General features: G+C 34.5%; 1 protein-coding gene across 1 annotated transcript; it reads left to right on the forward strand.

Moving 5' to 3' along the window:
* The first annotated feature begins 926 nt into the window (after positions 1-926).
* LOC108985560 (auxin-responsive protein IAA9-like) lies at positions 927-8987 on the forward strand. The gene is made up of 7 exons (XM_018957902.2): positions 927-1172; positions 2405-2469; positions 3123-3835; positions 3953-4155; positions 4311-4452; positions 5946-6007; positions 8244-8987. Exons 3-7 carry the CDS (start codon positions 3177-3179, stop codon positions 8279-8281), a joined length of 1104 nt encoding a protein of 367 aa, XP_018813447.2. The 5' UTR covers positions 927-1172; positions 2405-2469; positions 3123-3176; the 3' UTR covers positions 8282-8987.
* Positions 8988-23001: the final 14014 nt, after the last annotated feature.

The following is a 23001-nucleotide window of genomic DNA, read 5'->3' on the forward strand; positions in this document are numbered from 1 at the left end:
TAGCTCCATCTTTTTCGTAGTTTCATTAAAGAGAATGGATGTCAGACGTGGTGAATGTGTAAGTATCGTATAATTATTTAAAAAATTAAAAAAATAATATTTAATAAAAAAAATAATTTTTTAATAATAAAACTTATATTATTGTTGTCAAGTCATGTATTCACCAATCATTTTTATTTTCTATCATATTTTATTAAATATAGTTTTACGGTGTTCAATTATGCATATTTTTTAAAAATAATTTTTTATACGTGAATCTTAAATTTTTTTTATTTGTTTTTTTTAAAATACGTACTTATTGAACCTAAAACTACAAATAATTTTTTTTTTGTTCAAAATCTATTAGCTCTAATCTCTAGTGTCATGTTCTTACTTCAATGCTCTAAGGTTTCTCTATTTCAAAGAAGAGAAATGTTAGGCTTCGTTTGGTTATCAAATTCCTCTCAACTCATCTCAACTTATCATTACAATTTTTTTAAATTTCAACACAAAATATAATAAACAATTCAACTTTTTCAAATCTTAAAATAATAATAATATTAAAAAATAATATTCTAATAATATTTATCATCTCAACTCAACTCAACTCAACTTACTTCAACATCCAAACACAATCTTATTAACTTATGACGTTTGAGTTTGTCCTTTATGTTGATTGTTTATGTATTTTATTTTATTTTATAATTAAAAAAGTGATTATTAATATATTAATATATAATTTTTTTATTTTTAAAAAATATTTAAATATATTAAAAAAATATATGAAAAAAATAATAAAAAGACAAATTTATTCTAAGCTACTCTTCAAAGAATTATGAGCATTGATTTGACTCCAATTTATAGTATCATACGGCTTCCCCTGCAGTCATCTGAACCGTTTATCGGATTAATTTTTTGTATCGTCAGCTAATAGAAAACAACGCCAACTTTTTGCATTCGTTTCCGTTTTGGCCCTACCGCAATTTTTAATTTCACGAGCTTCGGGTTTCTCGGCGAACACTGCCTAATGCTTCTGTTGCTTTCTGCCTGATGGAAGGCCCTTGACTCTCTCTCTCTCTCTCTCTCTCTCTCTCTCTCCCTGCTCTTCTCTCGTCGTTTCGTGCATATCTTGCTGATTTCAGAGTGTTAATCGGCCTTTACTTCTCTGTCCGATTCACAAAAGAAAAGCTGGGGTACGTTCTTTGAGTCTTCACTTTCTGTTTTATTTATTTATTTACCCCTTTATCTATTTATTGTAGTCGATTATATGCGATACGGGCCTTCATTTTGCTTGAAATCCGAGTTGGCTCTCTTGCTTGATTTGCTTCTGTGATTTTCAGCTGTCTCTGTCTTTTTTGTTTTCGAAATATCACCAAGTTCCATTTTTTTTTTCCAATATTTTTTTTGGTTGTTCTTTAGATTTCTTTGTCTGGTTTATGTTAAGCTTCTGAGTAGTAATTTCTCATCGGTTCCTCCTTTTCCTCCTTACTTGTGGATCTCTTGAGTTTCATTGTTTTTTTACCTTTTTCTGTTAGTCTGTTTGGTTTCCGAGAAAGCTGGAAATTAGAAAAATGCATGCTTTTCAAATTTCTAAATTATTTTGGGGAAGAAAATCTCTCTAAATTATTTTGGCTACGTAAATATCAGTTCATGCAGATGGGTGGCGCAGCTGAATTGATATTATTTTGTGTTTTAGAACGTTAGTTGAGCTTATTATATCCTGATCTCATCGTCTGAATCCGATGTTTTTTCTGGTTGGAGTCTATTAATTTTCCTTTGTTGTCTTCCACCTTGTATACCTGGGCTTGGCCTATTCTTATTTATATTACCGTTTACTTATCAAAAAAAATTTTTCCTTTGTTGTCAACTTTCATATTGGCATAGAATCAGATTATGTCGCTTAAATTTTTTCTTTTTACTATAATCTTTCACTTATTGGTTAAAGCAATTACTAATTTGGTAGGGTCGGCAAAGGGTTTTTGACGTGGTCACGGTTCATTATTTTTTTGTTCCTATTCATTAAAATCTTTTGACTTTAGCCATTTCAAGTTTGTTTATATATATATATATATTGATATGAGCAGTTTGTTTGTATCATAGTCAGTCTCTAGTCATAAGAGTTAGGTATTATTCTTGTCTGTGAGGGAATATAATTAATCTGATTTTGTCGGATGATCTACTCTACTAATTATTTTTAATCTTTTAAAATATAACGAAACAGCTATGGTGTCCGGTATGGGAGCTTATTCCTGTTGTCTACTTTATGAATTAATTTATTCGGTATCATTCCAAAGACATAAAATTTAAAAGCAGTAATTTGATTGGTGTGGCCCATGGTTTAATCCTATGTATATGATAAAGTATCACAAATTATGAGAAGAACTTTGGGGATGTGTGCTCAGCAGATTCTCATTTTGTTGTGCAGAAATTTTGAATTTCAGACCCTTAATTGATTTTCAAGTTGGGGTTGAAAGCTAAAATAATCCTAAGGTATGCAGAAATTCAGAGTTTCCATTCCTTTGTTAATTTTAATCTTTTAAGTTATGCTTAAATACTAAAATAGCCTATATGGTTTGTTTAATAGGAAAACTGGTCATTGAACTACACAATTAACTTTTTCTCATTGGATTTTTACCATTGATTAAATCAGTCCCCCTGTCACTCTAATGTTAGTAAACTGATCGAAACACCATGTCCATACTAATGCTGTATAATTATTATTTTTTTAAATCACAACAGATATTTTTTAAATAAAAAAACGTTTTCTTTTATTTTTAATTTAATTAAACATTGCAAAGAAAGAATAAGGACCACCGCCAGTCCCTCCCCAATATTGAGATTACCATCCACCACCCCTTGGGTTGGAGGAGCTGCTGCCTCGGGAGAGGTAAGAGTCTGCCACCTCTTGTAGTTCTTTTAATATTATAATCAAATATTCTATTAGTAAATGTTTTAATGTAATAAAAATTATTTTTTCTACACAGTTGAAATGTCCGAAATGTTAACATGAGGTCATAATCAATAGGCTAGATAGTTCAATTCTAGATTTCCAAGTCAATTTTCAGAGCAAACCTTGTCTTTCTTTTCTGGGTAACTACAATTGGGTTTTCATGTTTTGGTTAACGGCGTTTTGGTGAATGTAGGTTCATTTAAGGTATAATTTTCACTTCCAAAACAGTTGAAAGTATTTGAGGCTGATGTCTCCTCCCCTGCTGACTGCCGACGAGGGAGAGCAGAGCAATGTCTCTTCTTCACCCACTGTGGATTGTATCTCCCAAAATGGTTCAGGACTAAAGGAACGTAATTACATGGGTTTGTCAGATTGTTCTTCAGTGGATTGCTCTGCAGTCTCGAGCTTGTCAGAAGAGAAAAAGAACAATCTGAACTTGAAGTCAACGGAACTGAGGCTTGGCCTTCCTGGATCCCAATCGCCCGAACGAACACCTGAGCTTTGCTTGCTGAACACGGGGAAACTCGATGAGAAGCCACTGTTTCCTTTAAATCCTTCAAAGGAAGGAATCTGCGTGTCGTTACAGAAGCATGTTGTTTCGGGAAATAAGCGAGGTTTCTCCGACACTATAGATGGGTTCTCAGATGTTAAAGGTTGTGTGTATACTGCAGGAAATTGGATGATTCATGCGACTTCTGATTCCCAACCTCCACAATCTGTGGGGCAAGGGAAGTTTCCTGGTAATTCAGGGATGAAGGTAGTGCCATCATCCATGTCTTCTGGGGCTCGCTCACACACATTGGAGTTTTCTGGAAAGATTTTGCAGGAAGATCCTTGTGCTACGAATAGAACTAGCCACAACCATAAAACTGCTTCAAAAAACAACAGCAGCGCTCCAGCTCCCAAGTAAGTGAAGAATGCTACAAAAATGGTCCTCAATTCCTAGTTGTAACAGAGAGTACTATTATAATAAAAGGATGTTTTAATTTTTCATAACTGGTCTGTAATTTCTACCAACGACAGGGCTCAGGTTGTTGGTTGGCCTCCAATTAGATCATTTAGGAAGAATTCATTGGCCACCACTCCAAAGAACAGCCCCAGTGCACTTTTTGTAAAGGTCAGCATGGATAGTGCTCCCTATCAGAGGAAGGTAGATCTTAGAACATATTCTACATATCAAGAGCTGTCAACTGCTCTTGAGAAGATGTTCAGCTGTTTTACCATTGGTAAGATATTGTTTAGTCTTCATTGTTATGGCAACATAGTTTTGAAAAAATTATATCGTACAATTTTTGAAATTGGGAGAATTCTTATTGTTGTGAAGTGGAAAACATTGCATTTTCCCATGGGGATCAATTACAAATCTTTATTATGACATTAGGTCAATGTGGATCCCAAGGAGCACTGGGGAGGGAAATGCTGAGCGAGAGGAAGTTAAGGGATCTTCTACATGGATCAGAATATGTGCTTACATACGAGGATAAAGATGGTGACTGGATGCTTGTAGGGGATGTACCGTGGGTGTAAGTATTGATCCATTTGTACTATCCATCTTATCTGCCTTATGTTTCTCTCATTGCTTCCTTTGAGATAAATTAGTGAAGAGTTAAAAAATTGTTAATGATCAACTTGAGAAAATGTTTTTATTTGTGTAGAACTAAAGACCTATGCTCAAACCTTGTGCTATATTCCATTGCCTTTTTCATGTGTTGGCAAACATGAATGACCTTTGGATACATATCTTTCTAAGAAGCTGGTTGTGGAGCCTTATAGAGAACAGATGGGCCACAGCCAATAGCCCCTTCCCCCTCCCCCTCCCTCTCCCTAAGGTCAAAAAGCCCCTTTAGTATGCGTGCGTCCACATGTGGTGGGGAGAATTAAAATGTGATTTCGGTTGAAGCACTGTGAACTTGACATGCCCAATCATTAGAAGTTACAAAATTTGTGTTGTTGAACTATGTCAAGGATTACTAGAAATGAAAGCAGTCAAAGGGGTGTACCATTTTGTTAGAGTTCAATTATAGGTCCTTATATTTGGAAAAGCTTTATGTGCTTTATTTCGTTATTTTAGGGGAAGCCATCTATCCAATACTGAGTGTCTAGTTTTTATCCTAGGAGTAATACTACATACCACGCTCTCATTCCACTTTCCTCCCAGTATGTAAAATATGACACTTTTATCACCCTTGGATCATCCTTTATATTTTTCAAAGGAAAATTCAAAGGTTGATGGGTAATGCCACTTTATCATAGTGGGATGCGAGTATGGTATGCAATAAACTTTCCTTATCCTAGATGGTGGTTGTATGGTTTCTCAGTGTCCTATCAACATGGAACTTGAGATCCTGTACAAAGGCTAAAAATACTATCAACATATATCCTTCTTGGACCAGCTTTTTAGAGATAAAGGGAAGTTACATGATGATGGTAAAATCAGAGTCACAATATCAATCCAACCCTCTTCTTCACTCCTATTCAGTAAGAGAATATAAGATTCGTATGAATTCTTACACTTGAGTGATAATGTTATTCAAATCTCCAGTTTTTGCATGGTGAAACAAATTTGAAGAATTATTATTAACTGCCCAAGTTGTCATCCATTCCCATACAGTTTAGAGTTTAGTTACACTTCATTTAAACAAATATATATGTGGAAAAGCTTATTGCCTCTGAATTTTGTCATGAGGTGGATTGAGAGTCCTATTCCAACAAGTTGAATCATTTGGATGAATTAGAATGCAGGTACATAAGGTTGATAATTTTGTCATTTCAAATACAGGTTGCTCTGTAATTTTACCATCGGATATGACTTTAGGCTGGGGCAGCTGAGATAGTTTTTTCACTTAACACATTTGAACTATTGCACAGGAATTTGTTGGCCTAAGTTAGATGTTTTGTTACGTGAAAATGACTGCATATGAATCTTTGCCCTGAAGAAAGTTTACTTCTATTGTTGGGATGTTGATATTCTTCTGTTGTGGTATTCCCAATCTGACTGCAACTTGGTTTGTTACAGGATGTTTATTGAATCGTGCAAGAGGCTGAAAATCATGAGGGGTTCTGATGCCATTGGCTTAGGTATGTATGTTTTATGAATGCACACATGTATGCATAGCACATTGGTTCTCATTGCTCAATATTATCATGTGTAATCGTTGGTCTTGTTGATGGCTAGCCTAGTGAAATCTGTATTGCCTTCTGAAAAATCTCGAATGGCAGAGATCCTGAGTAACAGATATATACAATTTAAAATTTCAATATGCAGTGAAAAATAATTAACAAATTAGACGAATATATGTAGGCAATCACAAATACCACAAGATTTTTGGTCATGAAGGGAAATTTTTGAAGAACTCTTAAAAAGAAAAATCATTCCTGGTGCTCAGCCACAATCTTGAAAATCCACCATAGAAGTTCAGTTTGTTACAACCAATTTGGAACCACTTACAAACCCTTGAAGCATCTAAATATGGCTTTCAACAGCACAAGTGACCCACTTGATTTCTGCATCTCGGCAACTCCGGATCTCCAGCCTCTTCTATAGCTTCTCCACGAGTACCTACTCGATCTCTGTAACTTGGCAGCTTCGGAAAGACCTCTAGCCAACGAACTTGTCCCCCCCATTAATGGATTCACAAGACATCAAATATTAAAATGAAGTGATTGAGGTATGTGGAGAGAAAGTGTCAAGCAGGCTCAATAAATCTCCCTAGGGTTTTCTCTCAAGAATACAATGAAATCAGCTGTTGTGGCCTCTCGCTTAACCCTAGAAGTCCTGAATACACACCCACACACACACACACACACACACACACACACACACACACACTTTGGGTTTGTTTAGAGCAATCTCAATGGATTAGCCAAAGGTAAAAAAAATGCCTGTTGGGAACTATTAGGACAAAATATCGTGTGCGTTGGATCATGCAAAGTGTATGAACAGTTAGTTTATGCTACAGTAAATGCAAAATAAAAGTCATCTTTGCTCTTTACTGTAGATGAACCAAATCTTAAAATAAAATTACTTTTGTTCTATGCTGTGAAATGAATATTATTAACCATGTATTTAATTAGAATATGATTACTAATTAATATATAATTGGTAGAATGGTAAAATATGATAAAAACAAATAAATAAAAAATATAAAAAATATTAATTTAATATTATATAAAGAATAAATAGATAATCCAATGTGGGGATTAGATGTGAATGAAATAAGCAAACGCATTTTCATGTCACAAAAGCTAAAACTTGTGTTAGCTTTGGCTAATCCAATAAGATTGCTCTTAGGTCAATTAAAGACTCCAAATCTACGTAAAATTGTGTTTCCTCTAATTTTCACTAATGCCAATATCGAGCTCTTTTGGCTTGGTAAACATTGGGATTTGAAGTCTGTGCGAAAATGAAGTTGTCGGTATTTGAGTTAGCTTTCCATTGCCCACCTTAATCCAGCCAGGATCAAAAGTTGATTGTTATACTCCGACTAGGTTGATCTCATTAGGTCTAGCGAATTTGCGACTTTCCAATTCTTTTTATCCAGTTTGAATCTAATCTCTACCCAAAATACTTATAACTCAATTGGACTAAGTTTTATCATGAGCGCATCCCAACACATTTTTTACATAAACAACTTGTATTATTTTTCTTTTGGAGGAATTGAAAAGCGCCCGGGGGGGTGGGGGGTTTGAAAGAGATGGAAATTTGGACATGAATCCTCCAGATTGGTGATTGGATGTTTTCAACTCTCAGTAGAAGTGTCAGTGTTATGCTAATGGAGGATTTACATCTGGCAATGAACTTATTTTCCCTTCAGAGGATTTGAAAGCTGAAGGGTAGAATGACTAACTTAGGTATTGGTGCCAACCATTATGTTAAAATGGAAATGTTTCTGAATATAAACCTAAGAAATTTTAAGAGTCAGATTCTCCATCATATCTTCATGGCTTCTACATTGTGTCTGATTAACTCATCGATTTGTAGATTCTGCACCATGAACAGTGGCGTGTGTGCATTGTTAAAAGTAGTTAGAACTGAAGTCTGGTGTTTGAAGGCATGGTTGCAGTAGTGTCGCCCTTTGAAAATAATAATGAGACTGACCTTTGAGTTTTCTCTGGTTGTGAAGGTTAACTCTTGCATTTTGACTAGCAAATACGAAATGACTGCTTCAACTTAGTATTCATATCCGTAGTTCTCACTTGTGTATTTAACTTGATATGTACAATAATTTTATGCCTTATTTTCCATTACGGATATTAAATTTGCAATCGATGGGTACACTGTAATACTCTGAAGTTTGTACTGTTTATTTCATAGCTCCCAGGGCCATGGAGAAGACCAGTAAAAGGATCTAGCTAATCTCTGGAACTCTTGACTGGCCGGCCACCAAGCTCAAGATGTGACTTCCAAGCAGGTAAGAAAGGTGGAGGAATTCGATAAATATGAAGGAAAGAAATGACAGGGTAGTCTGTGCTGGATGGTGGTCATGTTCAGATGCACATCTTGTCTTGCGAGTATCTATATTTTGATATCTTTCTGAAAGTTTGTCAGCCTGTGTTGAAGTCCGATCAATTAAAACCTGGTAAAAAATTCAGTATAATGGAGTTTATATTCCTTATAAAAACCAAGTTGTTCAAAATATTACTATTTGATGAATCTGTCTGATTAATGACCACTCGAATAAACCATGATATGATGGTTTAATATTACTATTTGATTAAGGTTGCTACTTAATGGTAGCATCCAAGTTTTCTTTCTATTTTTTTTTAAATGCAAGTTGGATTCAAAAAGGGAAACTGTAATAGGTGCCCCCCAGACGGATTGAGAGGTTCTTCCTGCCATGATTAGTTTCTTACTCAGCATGGCTCTCCCCCATCACTCTCAATTTATTAATTTATGGATAGGGTTATGTATTGATTATGTGTTTAATTTTGAGTTACATTTTCGCATCTTTTTGGGTTTGGGTTGCTTATATGTTTGTTATTGGTTTTCCGCTATTGTACTAAATGGGGACAATGTTCATGATTTCTTGTTTTAATTTATCGCTCTTAGAATGTATTTAGGTGTTTTACTTGGGGTTTCTCAATACTTTCCATTGCACTCTTTCTGCAGTTGGTAAATACCTTTTTTTCTTCACTAATCTTTACCCCATAGCAGATCTTGGATTGTCTTCTTTTTTTTTTTTTTTTAAATTGTTTTTCCTTTTCTTGGAGCCGATCTTGGTTTGTTTGAATGCCTTAAAACTAGCAAGATTCTCCAATGAAACAGGCCTAATAGTTCCTGTAGCCCTACTAACTCTCAGAGGCGGCTTACTTACCCAAAAAAGGAACAAGAAAAAGAAATCATAGAGAGATTAGGCCTGTTTAATCTGATTTGTCATAATCTGAAATTGAAATAATATAGATGACAAAACTAACATGTTTATCTTGCAAGAATTATTAGGGCTATTTCATTGCAGAATCTTGGGTTACTTTCCACTAGCTTGGAAATCCAGCATGCTTTATCACTGACATAAAAAAGTCCAATAATGAAAAGAAGGAAAACGTGTAGGAAACCTTGAGATGATTTTGTTTTGTTTTTTGGTTTTAGTTCTTATAACTAGAACAGTCCACAATTTGCGGTGACTGATGGAAAGCTTCAATGGCCGTAACCCCAGATCTCTAGGTCAAGGAATTGGATTGTCCTACTTAAAACGTTTTTGCATGTAAGTACGTATATCCCAGATTCTAGAAATCGAACGAAAATGGCACCGTTTTATCGAAATACTCTCAATTATTCTCATCTCATATTACAACTTTCTTAGATTTTTATATAAAATATAATAAAAATTTAATTTTTTTTAAATTTTAAAATAATAATAATATTTTATTTAACTCATCTAAAACATCCAAATGAGCTCATATGGCATCCGAAATCATCTAAGAAGACTAGTACTCAAACAGAATAAACAGATTGCTGTGTGACACACACACACATATATATATATATATGTATGTATGTATATATATTAAGTAAAGCACATTAATATTCAGATCGATGTTGCATTAATGCCTATGTTGACTTGATCGAGTGCATGTATAACCCACTTTCTTTTGTATGGCTGCTTGATTTTGTATCTAAAAGTAGGATCTTAATTTGTCAGTGGAGACAGTAATGATAAAGGGTGATATAAGAGCTACCAACGTTGAAATCATGACTTTCCTCTTTGTACATGCATCTCGCCGCTGAGTGATATGCGATCCGAATATGATATTATGGAGCTGCATTTTTCTTATCATTAGAGTCCGGTGTATTGTATCATTTTACAAATATCTTTTTTTATTTATTTATAAAGATGACATTTGTGAAGTTAAAATCTACTAAAGACAGACCAATTACACTACAAATTAACCGATCACAGTGTTATTTTATTTTTACTGGGAGGGGGGTTTCGAACTTGAGACCTTCATTTTGGAGGTCGGGATTATATCAATCAGGCTACAAGCCTTTGGCTACAACAATACTTTTTATAGTTGAGAGAGAGTACATATATTATAGACTTTTAACATTAACTGTAATAAAATTTACTTGATATATCTATATTTTTTATATTTTTAGATCTCAAAAAATATTCGAGCAATTATTGTAATAAATCATGGCAGAAACTCCGAGTTGCCCCATGTGTCTAGAAGAAGTAGAAAGAGTCGAACATGCTTTGTGGGGATGTCTCTCGGCAAAAGAGGTTTGGGGACAATGCTAAAAAAAAGTTACAGAAGTGCAGAACCACAAAGATGACATTTTTGGAAACTCTAGAAACCATCATGCATGTTTGAGATATTTGGAAATGAAGAAATGTAAGAGATAGTTGTGGTACTTGCTCGTAGATTATGGCAGAGAATGAATGAATGATAGGGTTACTACTCTCGAGCATTAGTATTGGATTCATTATTTTCATCTTCAAAATTTGATGAAAAGTACATGTTTTTCATAAATTCAAAATCTGACTATCCATAATCCCATATTGGATTAACTATTGAATTCATCAAAATAATAATATAATATTTTTCTTTTCATATTTTACAATTACACTAACTATATGTTAATTAATAATTTAATTTGATACTTAAATTATGGTTTCCCAACTTAAATATATTGTGGCTCAAAATTGGGAAATAATAATTTAAATAAATAAAATAATGGTTATAGAGTGTGAATAGTAAGTTTTCAAATTTGAAAATGAATTGGAATGCACTGTAGCTCAAAGTTTCAGATTTTAGTATTTGGTGAATCCAATGGAGTGATTTTAAACATAAATTCATCAAATTTTGAAGATTGAACTCATTTGATGAGTTTAATGCCAATGCTCTTACTACACATTAACTCCTAATAGTGTATTTGAAGTTATTTATTTATTTTTATCATTTTCTTTTAAGTGTTTTTTAACATCCTTAATCATTAAGAAAAAAATTAAAAAAATATATAATTTTACTAATAGTCACTTCCTTAATCATTAAATAAATAAATAAAAAAGATCAAATATGAAAAGATCAGTAGTAAATAGATAGTAGGAGGGTAATAAACCTATCATTTTCCGTTCTTTTTAATGCAGATTTCACTCATCCCAACACTGTGGTGCAGCAAACAAAACAGATCTTGTTAGATCTAAAATCTTTGGATCAAAATAAGTCTACAAATGCTGCAACATCCAAAATTCAGAATTGTTCTTGGGAGGCTCCTCCAAAGAAAGTATCGAAGATTAATTAGGATGTAGTAGTGGATAAAATTCAGTACAAGGTTGGAATCAGTATCATAGTCGCGTGATTGGGAAGAGAGTCATTCTTGTATTTATTCTTTGTTATAAAGGAGTTTTTATGGATAAAAGTTGTTTTGATTTAAAAAGAAAAGTACCAAATTACAATGATATCTCATCTCATTTCCAAGCTGTTGGATCTCAAGAATTCATTATGAGTCATTATGTAACAAGTGACAATTATATGGACTTGCGTATGGTACATCTTCACTTCGCCATTCCAATCTGCGATTTTGACATTTTCTCATTGGAAATATATGCTAACGTAGTTAAATTGGCTCTAGTTTTTTTCCAAAGTTAGTGCAAGCTTAATGATTACAAGACAAAACGGCGATCGTCGCTTATAATGGATTCCATGGATTATGTCGTTATTTGTTCTTATTAGAATGATGCACAGTTGGACGCCACATGATGATGGTGTCGTTGCCTTAGGAATACATTGTTTTTATGCATCACTTTATAACTTTCATAAAGTGAGTAGCATCTCGTGGAAAACAGTAGCTACAATGACGTCCGACTGCCATTGTTGTTGTGCTCGTGAATATATCATGTATGTGGTACATATTAGCTGCCATGTAAAACACATCATGTCAATTCATGAATATGGCGCTAATTTTCAACGCACTTGCCTCCAATTGCAAGCATGATATATAAGGTTAGGCACTAAAGAAGAAGCCAAAGCTAGTAGGCAAGTAATTCATGCATTAGACCACGGAAGGGGCCGGCGTGCCAAAGTATGGCTAACCAAGCAGGCAACAACTTGTATGAAAGCACCATGCCGAATGTGACATATCATGAGTGTTATCACAAGATATCTCTATGTATGCTCATGATGTACATGTACTTATCTCACCACAGATTCATCCCCTTTGTCTTAATATTTCATAAGATCATGGAGTACTACTATTAATATAATATATATATATATTTATTAGTTGAATTTTTTTGAATTTTAAGCAAACTATTTTTGGGTATAGAACTGCAGGATATATATGGCTAGAAATTCTAGAAAAAAAACTCCTGATTAAAACTTAGCAAAAAGCCTCAAACTTCTCTACTTCTTAATTAAATTTCATAGCAAATTAAATAAAATCTTGAATATGTATATGGTCTTGATCTATATGCTTATCATGTGTAATAAGAGAGACAATATATAAGAGAGAGTCCGAATAGTTGAACAGTACTGCGCCAAACCCTATATAGACAGAGGTAGAAGATGAAGCAAGCTGGAGACAAGTAGTACTAGCTAGGTTTAAATCTGTAAATATTCTCCCACTTTCAGAACTTAAAGGTTGTTGAACACTAGAATTAATGTTCTCAAACTGATCATGTGTACAAAAAGATCTTCATAGCAGATCGACCTTATTACTTACTTGGCAGAGATCTAGAGTACTACTGCATGCATGGGGTAGTCCCACATGCAATCTAGTACTTAAGATATTCATTGATTCCATTAATATTGCTAGCTGCTTTCACTTTGTGTTCTCTATGCTGCCACATTGCCTTTCAGAACTCAAAAGATAACATCCGATAAATGACTCTGAATCCTCGAGGATTCCACGTCGCGTTTCTCCCACCATGCGCACCCCCATTTAAGCATGTGCGTATATTAATATTATTGCAGGTCGGCATTGCTCGAAGTCTTGTCAGAAAAGAGAAAAAGCCTTGGCATTCCCAAGCAAGCATCTGTTCACATATGGACATTCTTAAAATCTTTTCATGCAGTTTCAGCAGATCACTGAAACAAACTGCATTTCGAATTTGGAATCATTGGAACCCCAAGAATTTCTGTCCTTTTTTAATTAAGTGATAAGAACCAGTAACAGTTCACGTCACGATTTTATCAATTAATTTTAGCAGCGCACATGAAACTTCTAGGCTCTAGCTACCCCATGCAGCCGGTGATTGAGATGGAAACATTGTACAAACTGTTGTGAAATGTTGTGCAAAACACACACCAACGATGAAAAATAAAGTAAAAGCAATGCAATCAAACACACAACACACAATATATGTGATTCGGCAAATTGTCTACGTCCACATGAGAGTTGCAGAAATCTTATTAACTAGAGAAAATTACAATCACTCAATCTCAACTTACACCCTCTAAGACTTTTTACTCTCTCACACTATATGCACTCATTAGACAATTATTCTATCTAAAAATATGCTTGAGGTAATCCAAGACATTCCAAATATGACATATACATAGCACGAAAATCTTAATCTGGCAAAACTGAGTACTTCACTCGAGCGGTAGGTCGAGCTAGCGCTCCTCGAGCAGATAGCCAAATGAATATTGACTCGAGTGGGGTGTCGAGCGGGACTCGAGTAAATACTAGGATTTGTGTCTCGCTCGAGCGGAGTGTCAAGCGAACTCTCGGACTTGAACTTCACTCAAGTGGTATGTTGAACGATGTCGAGCGAACTTTGGCTCGAGCCAACTTTCAGCAAACATTTTTTCAACTTCAAAACTAGTCTTCACATACACCCCAACACAAACCAATGAAGTTTTTTAGGGCTGCTTAATTTAAAGGGTCTGCACGCTTCGAAGAAGAAAATGAAAGTGAACATATTGCACATAGATGATCATCATTCTCAAAGTGGAATACATGCAAAACATAATTTTCTATCTCCTCTGTTTGGCTGATCGAATTCTTAGTCATGACATGTCTTCTGTGGAAATAAAAAGCCAGAATTTTCCAACTTCTTCTCCTGAAATTCCTTGACGGTTCTCATGAATTCCAATATGCCGCATAACGACGCCCCCTTAACCATATTCCAAAACTGTTGAATGCATGCATCGTTCTAAATAGTGACAGATTTGTCATAAACGTACTAATTTGTTCCTATATATATATATATATATATATGCACTTCGTTGATCTAAATGGTGACAAAGGCAATATTGGAGCGTAGTGCATTCTGAGATTAATTATATATAGTTGGTCGGAGGGGATTCCATCAGCTATGAGTTCGCAGCATGTGCTCCAAGAATCATGCCATTTACCAAACCACCACCTACCAAGAGGGATAATATGAATATCTCTCTAAATCTATTCCGGAATGTGATTATTCTAATTCCTCCCAAACATAAAATTTGTGGCACTAATTATCCCCTCTTTCGTGTATATATATATATATATACATTCTCATCCACGTTACTACTTTCCTTGTTCCAATGACTGTTCCATCGGATATCCATGAACTAAATCATTACACACTTTTAATTAGGAATAAACAACTGATTTATTTATTCTTTTAGTCATAATTATGTCTGTTCATGCATTCCTTGTAGTTGGACATCCATGCATGAGATCAGGGCAAGCCCATCATTGGCATCTGTCTTTTATGGAAAGGTTATCAGACTCTTGGCAAGCAGCTGCACATGACTTGCACCAGACTCCTGGAATATTTTTCTACCAATATTTTTCATTCAATCAATTGAAGATATAATTCATGATGTGCACGTCTAAGATATAATTCCCTATAATGTATTTAAAATTGTGTATCTGTCTCTAAATTCGTATATATTGGTCATTACTAGTGTATTTTCAGTGATAATCATATATTTTTGGGGATTTTTTTTTGTATTCGGGGCAAAATAAATTTCACCACCTATATATATTTTTTATTGCAATTGGGTATTTGCTACGAAACAATATTAAGCGTCACAAATAAGCAGCTTTTTTCCTCACGTGGGTGTCAAGAGAGAGAGAGAGAATTTGTGACGCGTTATTTCCGACAGTCTATCTGAGATGCAAAACCATAGTTAAAAAGTTTTAGCCACCAATTTTGTACTATTTGCCACGAGTTCAATATGTGTCACATAGCTTCATACGACGTACGTAGTAGTGGATCATGTGGGATATGCTAATTTCTAATTTCCATGAAGAGCTTAAGAAAATCGCGCTTGTTGATAGCTATATGGATGGGTGGTCACATGTCTAATCCCACCACCGTCAAGGATTCCTAATATTTCAAGGTGGAGGAGGAACAATTGCATCATTTGGCATTTGCAACGCCTAGTGGTGCTCATGCATTGAATTAAGCATTTGCAAATTAATTAATTAAGATTTAGCTAGTCATAAATCAATTATTAATTTTTTTTTTAATTTTAATATAAAAATAATCCTAGTTGTCTCTTCCACTTGGAATAATATACGTTTAGTAGGAAAAAAAATATAATTGAAATTTTTTAAATTGGATAATGAAATTAAAAGAATTAATAAAGAGAGTATTGGAAGTATGGACCAATGTTATTAATTGATGTTGAAATAAAATAGGAAAAGTCTTCTTGTAAGCAAGTTCGCGCACCAAACTGCGCACCAATGCTAAATATAAGGCATCCGTTTAATGAAACGGTGCGAGTTAAAGACGAAAATGATTTTCATGAAACAGAATACCTTCTTATTCTCTTAAAAAAATTCTTTTATTTTTTTAATAAAAAAATGAGTGTTGATACGTAATTTGATGCTCCAAATCGTTTGTACCCGATAAGATTCAATAAAATAATGTTTTAAAGATATATGCATCAAAATCCCGACAGATGAGAGAATAGCATGGTATTAATGGTTGCCTCAATGACTGTTGAAATATATAAGAGAGGGGTTACTTTGAGAGTTTTGCTACACAACCTCCATCTAGGGGTGTAAACTCAAACCAGAAAATCGAAAAACCGGTCTGGACCGAACCGGACAGGTTTTACCGATTTTGAACCGGTCCGGTCCCGAACCAGTTTTTAAAATGTAAAAACCGGCCGGTTCCGGTTTTGAGATTTTTTGGACCGGACCGGACCGGACCGGTTGATTAAAAAAAATAAAAAATAATATTTTTATACATAAGTTTTATACAAAATATTTTAAAATTATATTAAATATTAATATAAATAAGTTTTATATATAATGTATAATTATAAATTTATACATTAAATGTTAATTTATAATTTCATATATATATATACATATATATGAAATAATTTCATATTATAATTTATAAATTATTACATTAAATGTTAATACTAATATATAAGTTTATAAATAATACTAATAGTCTAATATAGATTATAGATTATAGTTATACTTATAATTAATACTAAAAATTTTTACTAAAAGATTATAACTAATACTAATACTTATAATTAATACTAAATTTTTTTTTATAAAAAAAAATTTAATGACAAATTGTGAAATTTACATTTTAAAAAAATCAGAAAACCAGACCGGACCAGATCGGAAACTGGTAAAACCGGAAGTACCGGTTTAGGAGGGTAATCGGTGCGTAATCGGTTTTGGAAAATACAAAACCGGTACATACCGGTTCGGTCTTAGATTTTGTCCAAAACCAGACCGGACCGGACCGGTTACACCCCTACCTCCACTACACTTCATACTTCATATTTTTTAAAATTTTTAAATTTTTTAATAGTTTTTTAAAATTTTTTTTGAGTTTATTTTTTTTAAATTATTTCAAATTTTTTATTCATTATTTATATAATAAATATTTAATAAAAGAAAAAAATTATAAAAATTAAAAAAATGTGAAATATAAAATATGAGAAAATTGTGAAGATTTATTCTTACTTTAATAATGACGAATCCCACTGACGATGTGCAATATTTTAGTAGGATTGACCACCAACTATTGCATTAGGAAAAAGTCACGTTGCCACATGGCACATCTTTTGACAATTTTCAACCGGTAACCGGTAACCGGTTAGACAACTAAAAACAAAATAAAACAAAATCACGCTGAAATAGTAGTATTTCGCATTTTTATCGTTAAAAAATTAATTTATTTTTATGAGAATATTATATTTATTTATTTAAAAAAAATACATAAAATTTACGCATTTAATAACTATAAATATCATTTCTCACAGAAAAGTCCGATCTACATAAATGGATTTTATAAAACTATATTTAAAAACTAAGGTAAGTTTATATAATTAATTAGATCTATTTTACAGTAATAATAACTTTTATATTAAGTTGCTTGGTAGCTCCATGAAAAATGCTCTGATACTGTTAAGGAGGCATGGAGAATGGGATCCAATGGAGACTCTTGCTGCTCAAAAATCAAAGCAAAGTTGCTCTGTTGCAAACATGCTCTTAAGAAATGGAAGCTCTCATATTTCATGAACAAGCAAGGTTCTATCAAAAGAAAAATGAAGGTTCTTGCTTATTTACAAGACTAAGGAACAATAGAAAAGTATAGGCAGGCCTATACAAAATCTCCAAGAGGAAGTGGAGACTTTTCTTGAAGAGGAAGAACTTAAATGGAAGCAGAGGGCAAAGTAGACTTGGTTGCATCAAGGGGATAGAAAGAATAACTTTATAATGTGACATGTCACATTAAATGAAATCAGTTTGTGAATTTACTCTTATAAAATTTCTTTGTGGCTAAAATATTTCTCAATTATGTATATTACTCAGTTCGTGAGAATTTTTTGCACCAAATCCAGCTGCATGAATTATAAACAATTTCATAATATTTATACTAAGATCATAACATAAACCCTCTTCATGATCATCTTGATCTCTCTGTTTAAACTGGCTAGTGTTTACATTCAAACACCCCCTCCTCCCAAAAAAAAAAAAAAAAAGCTTAATTATCAAATATGAACCATTTTTCATATTTATTCTTTGGCGATATATATATATATAAGCGAGGCATACACTACAATCCATAAAGAGGGAGTCCTTGATCAGTTCAATGATATAAGCTTCAAATCTGACTCCTTAATTTAATGTGACACGTCGAGTTGGAACTTTTTTTTTTTTTTTATAAGCGCATTGGAACTTAATTAATTAGCCGTTTACCCATTAAGTTGCAAGGGACCTCTTAATGCTAAGAGAGAGTCATTCTCGACCCCTGTGACGATTCGAGCTTCAATCAATGTGGTCTGGAGCCCCCACCATGGTCCGGTGCAGCTGTGCGCAAGTCCATGACAATGAATGGAAAATAAATACTAAGAATGTAAAAGAGAGGAAGACATACATATTTACATGATTCGGCATAAAACCTATTATGTTCACGGGAGGTTTTTGTGAGGGAATATCCACTGTAATAAGCTTATTTATAGTCTCTTATAGTTTCTCGTTCTCACTATATAATGAATACTAGAGGTTTATCTTCTAATGGAGAGATCGTCATCGGAGTTCATCTCCTCCCATTCCAGAAGCCATAATCGAGATTTCAAAAGAAGTCCCCATGGTGAAGTCTGGCCAAAAGTCCCCTGGGAGTCGTTTGGCCGTTTCCTTTTATCTGTGCCTTCCTTTCGCATGTCCCTAGGGAGTGGTGAGGATTGGTAGCCTTTTTCTTGCGTGTCTAACTATACCTCTCTTTTCTCCACTTTCTCCTTTTCTTTTTTTTGTCTACCTTCCATTCCTCCTTACACCTTCTCTTTTCTCTGGTCTCCTTTTGTTTCTCATTCCTCTCTTATTTTTTTGTCTTCTAGTAGAAACCTTTTGATGGGCTATGCCTTGTTATCTGGACTTGGGATATTTTATCCCCTTTAGTTGTCTGCGATTCTTAAGGTTGATTTCTTCCAAAAAATACATTGAGAATCTTTAAAGATAAAATATGTAATCGAAATAATCTGTCGAGGTCTGTAGAGAAATAAATCATGGGAGTTGGTTCCTGGTTATCCGTTTCACTTGGGTTAAGTGATAAAGATTTCCAAGCTTGGAGTTAGGCGGGAGGTATAAACCGTGTAAGATGCGAGCACGAAATTCGGACATGACGGAAGGCATACTTGACCACGTAAGATGCGAGCTTGGAGCTCGGACTTGGTAGGAGATGTACTTGACCGCGTAAGATACGAGAGCAGAACTTGAACGTGGTGGGAGATGTACTCGACTGCGTAAGATTCGGGAGCGAAGCTATGGCAGGAGGCATAGTCGACCATGTAAGATGCGAGCGCGGAGCTGGAATGTGGCGCTCAGATGTGGCGGGAGGTTTACTCGACCGTGTAAATGGAAAAAATAAAGCTCGGTTGCAACTGGAGGTGTACTCGACAACTACTACAGCAGGAGGTGTACTTGACCTTGTGAATGGCAAAAGCAGAGCTCTTCTTCACGAGGTAAGCGGGAGGCTGGCTCGACCGTGTTAGATGTGAGCTCGGAGCTAATCTTGCAGCTGGAGGTGTAATCGACCGTGTAAGTGGCGAGCGCAGAGCTCTGCTATGGCGAGAGATGTACTCGACTGCCTGAAATACATGGTTTTTACCATATGCATGCCCATATTAATGTTGGGCCAAGATGCTGCTTGATGTAGATGGACAATAGATGTACACTTAAGATAATCCACACATTCATGCCAAAAAAAAATATAACTTGTTGCTACGAAGGGCGTATGGATTGAAAGAGAAAGCTACAGTTCATCGAGTCCATGTGGGTTTGTGAAATAGGGTATCATTCCTAATTGCTCAAACCAAACATCTTTCTACATGTCTATAGCCAAAATGCACCGGTGTATATAGTGGCTTAGGAAGTTAAAATGACATGATATTACTGACTTGGGGGGCACCCAAATGACATGAAGTGGTTTAGATATATGATGAATGAATCATGATCTCTTTGTCTTAGCACTGATGATGGTTTATTTAATATAGCTTCAGCATGGATGTGCAAAATATATGTATATACTTGGGTTTTAGGATCCTCATGATTCGACTTGATGATATGTACATATATTATACGAGATGATTTAATTGCATGGGTTGTAAATTAATGGTTTATTATATTTGCATCCAGATTGATGTTTGTTTATAAACCCACAGATTTTTAAGCAAATAATCATGCATATTTAAACTTGTGAATCTTATTTGCAATATATAGTTATATGTATAAAAAATGTAGCCAAAAGTAGTGCAATAGGACAGTAGCAGTTTAGGCTTTTCATAGGTTTTTTTTACACGCAAATACGTGCAGATGCATGACCAAAACTAGCCTGTCAGAACTTGATTAATCACTGATTCACTGCAAAAACCACCTATTGTGGCGAAATATTAAGTGGATGGGAATGCCTTCAAACATGTGGATTACATTGCGTTGAGGGCAAAAATCGCTGCAAATAAGCTATTACGGTGATTTTATTGGTGCCGCAGAAAAAAATCTACTGCGTATCAGACAGATTTGCGTCGGTCAAAAAATCGTTGCCAAAAATCGTTGCCAACATTATTGGTGCCCATATTAATGTTGGGCCAAGATGCTGCTTGATGTAGATGGACAATAGATGTACACTTAAGATAATCCACACATTCATGCCAAAAAAAAATATAACTTGTTGCTACGAAGGGCGTATGGATTGAAAGAGAAAGCTATAGTTCATCGAGTCCATGTGGGTTTGTGAAATAGGGTATCATTCCTAATTGCTCAAGCCAAACATCTTTCTACATGTCTATAGCCAAAATGCACCGGTGTATATAGTGGCTTAGGAAGTTAAAATGACATGATATTACTGACTTGGGGGGCACCCAAATGACATGAAGTGGTTTAGATATATGATGAATGAATCATGATCTCTTTGTCTTAGCACTGATGATGGTTTATTTAATATAGCTTCAGCATGGATGTGCAAAATATATGTATATACTTGGGTTTTAGGATCCTCATGATTCGACTTGATGATATGTACATATATTATACGAGATGATTTAATTGCATGGGTTGTAAATTAATGGTTTATTATATTTGCATCCAGATTGATGTTTGTTTATAAACCCACAGATTTTTAAGCAAATAATCATGCATATTTAAACTTGTGAATCTTATTTGCAATATATAGTTATATGTATAAAAAATGTAGCCAAAAGTAGTGCAATAGGACAGTAGCAGTTTAGGCTTTTCATAGGTTTTTTTTACACGCAAATACGTGCAGATGCATGACCAAAATTAGCCTGTCAGAACTTGATTAATCACTGATTCACTGCAAAAACCACCTATTGTGGCGAAATATTAAGTGGATGGGAATGCCTTCAAACATGTGGATTACATTGCGTTGAGGGCAAAAATCGCTGCAAATAAGCTATTACGGTGATTTTATTGGTGCCGCAGAAAAAAATCTACTGCGTATCAGACAGATTTGCGTCGGTCAAAAAATCGTTGCCAAAAATCGTTGCCAACATTATTGGTGCCCATATTAATGTTGGGCCAAGATGCTGCTTGATGTAGATGGACAATAGATGTACACTTAAGATAATCCACACATTCATGCCAAAAAAAAATATAACTTGTTGCTACGAAGGGCGTATGGATTGAAAGAGAAAGCTACAGTTCATCGAGTCCATGTGGGTTTGTGAAATAGGGTATCATTCCTAATTGCTCAAGCCAAACATCTTTCTACATGTCTATAGCCAAAATGCACCGGTGTATATAGTGGCTTAGGAAGTTAAAATGACATGATATTACTGACTTGGGGGGCACCCAAATGACATGAAGTGGTTTAGATATATGATGAATGAATCATGATCTCTTTGTCTTAGCACTGATGATGGTTTATTTAATATAGCTTCAGCATGGATGTGCAAAATATATGTATATACTTGGGTTTTAGGATCCTCATGATTCGACTTGATGATATGTACATATATTATACGAGATGATTTAATTGCATGGGTTGTAAATTAATGGTTTATTATATTTGCATCCAGATTGATGTTTGTTTATAAACCCACAGATTTTTAAGCAAATAATCATGCATATTTAAACTTGTGAATCTTATTTGCAATATATAGTTATATGTATAAAAAATGTAGCCAAAAGTAGTGCAATAGGACAGTAGCAGTTTAGGCTTTTCATAGGTTTTTTTTACACGCAAATACGTGCAGATGCATGACCAAAATTAGCTTGTCAGAACTTGATTAATCACTGATTCACTGCAAAAACCACCTATTGTGGCGAAATATTAAGTGGATGGGAATGCCTTCAAACATGTGGATTACATTGCGTTGAGGGCAAAAATCGCTGCAAATAAGCTATTACGGTGATTTTATTGGTGCCGCAGAAAAAAATCTACTGCGTATCAGACAGATTTGCGTCGGTCAAAAAATCGTTGCCAAAAATCTATTGCAGCGATATAAAAACGTCGGGAAAGGAAATAAATGTCAAAATAAGTATTAGCAGCAGTTTGGGAATTCGTCGCAACAACACAATTGCAGCGATATAGGAGGCTTCTACGACGATATATATATATTCGGGGAAAAATAAGAATTGCGGCGATTCCGCAAATGTTGAGAAAAGGGTCCACTATTTGTAGTGAAGACTTGCTTTTTTGCGACGGAAA

This window comes from Juglans regia, chromosome 8, assembly GCF_001411555.2.
Source record: "Juglans regia cultivar Chandler chromosome 8, Walnut 2.0, whole genome shotgun sequence".
Lineage (NCBI taxonomy): Eukaryota > Viridiplantae > Streptophyta > Magnoliopsida > Fagales > Juglandaceae > Juglans > Juglans regia.